General features: G+C 29.8%; 1 protein-coding gene across 1 annotated transcript in view; it reads left to right on the top strand.

Moving 5' to 3' along the window:
- The window catches only part of POLI (DNA polymerase iota), a gene marked incomplete at its 3' end in the record, with an annotated part of 5,472 nt that overhangs the window by 381 nt on the left and 1,985 nt on the right, over positions 1-3,106 (top strand). Inside the window, exons 2-4 of the mRNA XM_027708269.1 lie at positions 348-444; positions 654-818; positions 1,849-1,989. Coding sequence (XP_027564070.1) covers positions 348-444; positions 654-818; positions 1,849-1,989 — 403 coding nt within the window. The remainder of the gene's footprint in view (positions 1-347; positions 445-653; positions 819-1,848; positions 1,990-3,106) is intronic.

The following is a 3,106-nucleotide window of genomic DNA, read 5'->3' as shown; positions in this document are numbered from 1 at the left end:
ATTGGCGGGAACTCCCTCAAGGGGATAAATCTCATTTTTATCCTGAATTTTACCCTAAATTTCCCAGGGTTTTTAGGGATTAATGTGCATTTTAAAAAAAAATCACAAAATTCAGGGAATAATCTCATTTTTATCCATATTTTTATCCCGATTTTCCCGAGGGCGGGGGGGGGAATTGGCGGGAACTCCCTCACGGGGACGGGAGGGGGGGTCCCTTTTCCTTGGGATTTTCAGCCTTAAATAACCTCGAATTTCCTAAAAAAAGTTGGGATTTGATGCTTTATCGTTTATTAAAAATAAAATAAAAGCGGATTAATTAAAAATAAGATAAAAAGCGGAACGGTTTTGTCGCAGGGGGCCGAGTGATCGTGCACCTGGACCTGGATTGTTTCTACGCGCAGGTGGAAGCGCTGCGGAATCCCGACTTAAAATCCAAACCTTTCGGTAAAATTAATTAATTTAGGGGTTAAATTAAGTGATTAATTAATTTAGGGGTTAAATTAAACGCGGGAGAGGCTCCTAAATCCTCCCGGAGCGCGAATTGGGAGCGTTTTAAGGGCGGGAGGTCATGAGGGAGACGCGGCGAAGCGCCGAAAAAAATGGGATTTAAACCTTATTTTTCCACAGTTTTTTTTTTTAAATTTTATTTTTAGGGGTGCAACAAAAATCCCTCGTGGTCACGTGTAACTACGAGGCGAGAAAATTTGGGATTGGGAAGTTGATGTCGGTCCGGGAGGCGAAGGAAAAATGCCCTCAGCTCGTCCTGGTGAAAGGAGAGGATTTAACTCCTTACAGGGAAATGTCTTATAAAGTTACAGGTACAAAATTCCCGATTTTTTTTGGGGGGGGGGAGAGGCTGGGAATTTTTAAGGGATTTTTTAGGAATTTTTAAAGGGATTTTTAAGGGGTTTTTTAGGATTTTTAAGGGGTTTTTTAGGATTTTTAAGGGGTTTTTTAGGATTTTTAAGGGATTTTTTAGGGATTTTTTAGGATTTTTAAAGGGATTTTTAAGGGATTTTTAAGGGTTTTTTAAGGGATTTTTAAGGGATTTTTGCAATTTGGTCCTTAAAAATCCTTTGAATTCCTAAAAAATCCCTTAAAAATCCCTTAAAAATCCTTAAAAAGTCCTTTAAAAATCCTTAAAAAATCCCTTAAAAAATCCTTAAAAATCCCTAAAAAATCCCTTTAAAAATCCCATTAAAAATTCCTTAAAAAATCCCTTAAAAAATCCCATAAAAACCCTTAAAAAATTCTTTAAAAATCCCTTAATAATTCCTTTAAAAATCCTTAAAAATCCTTAAAAAGTTCTTTAAAAATCCCTTAAAAATTCCTTAAAAAAATCCTTAAAAATCCTTTAAAAAGTCCTTAAAAAATCCTTTAAAAATTCCTTTAAAAATCCCTTTGTAAAATCCTTAAAAATCTCTTTAAAAATCCCTTTAAAAATCCTTAAAAATCCTTTAAAATATTTGTTAAAAAGTCCCTTAAAAATCCTTAGAAAATTCCTTAAAAATCCCTCAAAATCCCTTAAAAATCCCTTAAAAATCCTTTAAAAATCCCATTAAAAATCCTTAAAAAATCCCATTAAAAATCCTTAAAAAATCCCTTAAAGATCCTTAAAAATCCCATTAAAAATTCCTTAAAAAATTCCTTTAAAAATCCCTTAAAAATCCTTAAAAAATCCTTAAAAAATCCTTTAAAAATCCCTTAAAAATCCCATTAAAAATTCCTTAAAAATCCTTTAAAAATCCCTAAAAAATCCTTAAAAAATCCTTAAAAAATCCTTAAAAATTCCTTAAAAATTCCATGAAAATCCTTAAAATTCCCTTTTTTTTCTCCCTATTTTTCCAGAGTTGCTGGAGGAATTTTGTCCCCTGGTGGAAAGGTTGGGCTTGGATGAGAATTTCCTGGATATCACGGAACTGGTCGGGAAAAGACTCCGGAATGACAATTCCCAAATCCGGGTTTGTGGCCACGTCTACAATGAACAAGGTGAGAATTCCCAGAGAATTCCCAGATTTTTTTGTGGGAAAAAAATCCCAAAATTCAGGAAAAAAATCTCCTTTTTATCCTGAATTTTTCAGGATTTTTAGGGATTAATTTGCATTAAAAAATCCCAAAATTCAGGGAAAAATCTCATTTTTATCCTTATTTTTATCCCAATTTTCCCAAATTTTTAGGGATTAATTGTCATAAAAAAATCACAAAATTCAGGGAAAAATCTCATTTTTCTCCTTATTTTTATCCCAATTTTCCCAAATTTTTTATGGAATAATTCTCATTAAAAAACCCCAAAAATAAAGAAAAAAATCTCATTTTTTTTCCTTATTTTTATCCCAATTTTCCCAAATTTTTTAGGGATTAATTGTCTTAAAAAATGAGATTTTTCCTTATTTTTTTCCTTAATTTTTCCTTTTTTTTATCCCAAATTTCCCCAAAATTTTTATGGAATAATTCTCATTAAAAAATCACAAAATAAAGGAAAAAAAATCTCATTTTTTTCCTTATTTTTATCCCAATTTTCCCAAAATTTTTAGGGATTAATTGTCATTAAAAAATCCCAAAATTCAGGGAAAAATCTCATTTTTCTCCTTATTTTTATCCCGATTTTTCCCAAAATTTTTATGGAATAATTCTCATTAAAAAATCACAAAATTAAGGAAAAAAATCTCATTTTTTTCCTTATTTTTATCCCAATTTCCCCAAATTTTTAGGGATTAATTTTCTTTAAAAAATCACAAAATTAAGGAAAAAAATCTTATTTTTCCTTATTTTTATCCTTATTTTTATCCCAATTTTCCCAAATTTTTCATGGAATAATTCTCATAAAAAAACCCCAAAAATAAGGAAAAAAATCTCATTTTTTCCTGATTTTTATCCTTATTTTTATCCCAATTTTCCCAAAATTTTTATGGAATAATTCTCATTAAAAAATCACAAAATTAAGGAAAAAAATCTCATTTTTTCCTTATTTTTATCCTTATTTTTATCCCAAATTTCCCAAAATTTTTATGGAATAATTGTAATTAAAAAATCACAAAAATATGGGAAAAATCCTCATTTTTTTTTCATTTTTTCCTTAATTTTATCCCAATTTTCCCAAAATTTT

Source organism: Neopelma chrysocephalum, unplaced genomic scaffold (genome assembly GCF_003984885.1).
Source record: "Neopelma chrysocephalum unplaced genomic scaffold, ASM398488v2 Primary Assembly neopelma1_95876, whole genome shotgun sequence".
Classification (NCBI taxonomy): Eukaryota; Metazoa; Chordata; class Aves; order Passeriformes; family Pipridae; genus Neopelma; species Neopelma chrysocephalum.
This window is presented reverse-complemented; position numbering and strand designations above follow the sequence as displayed.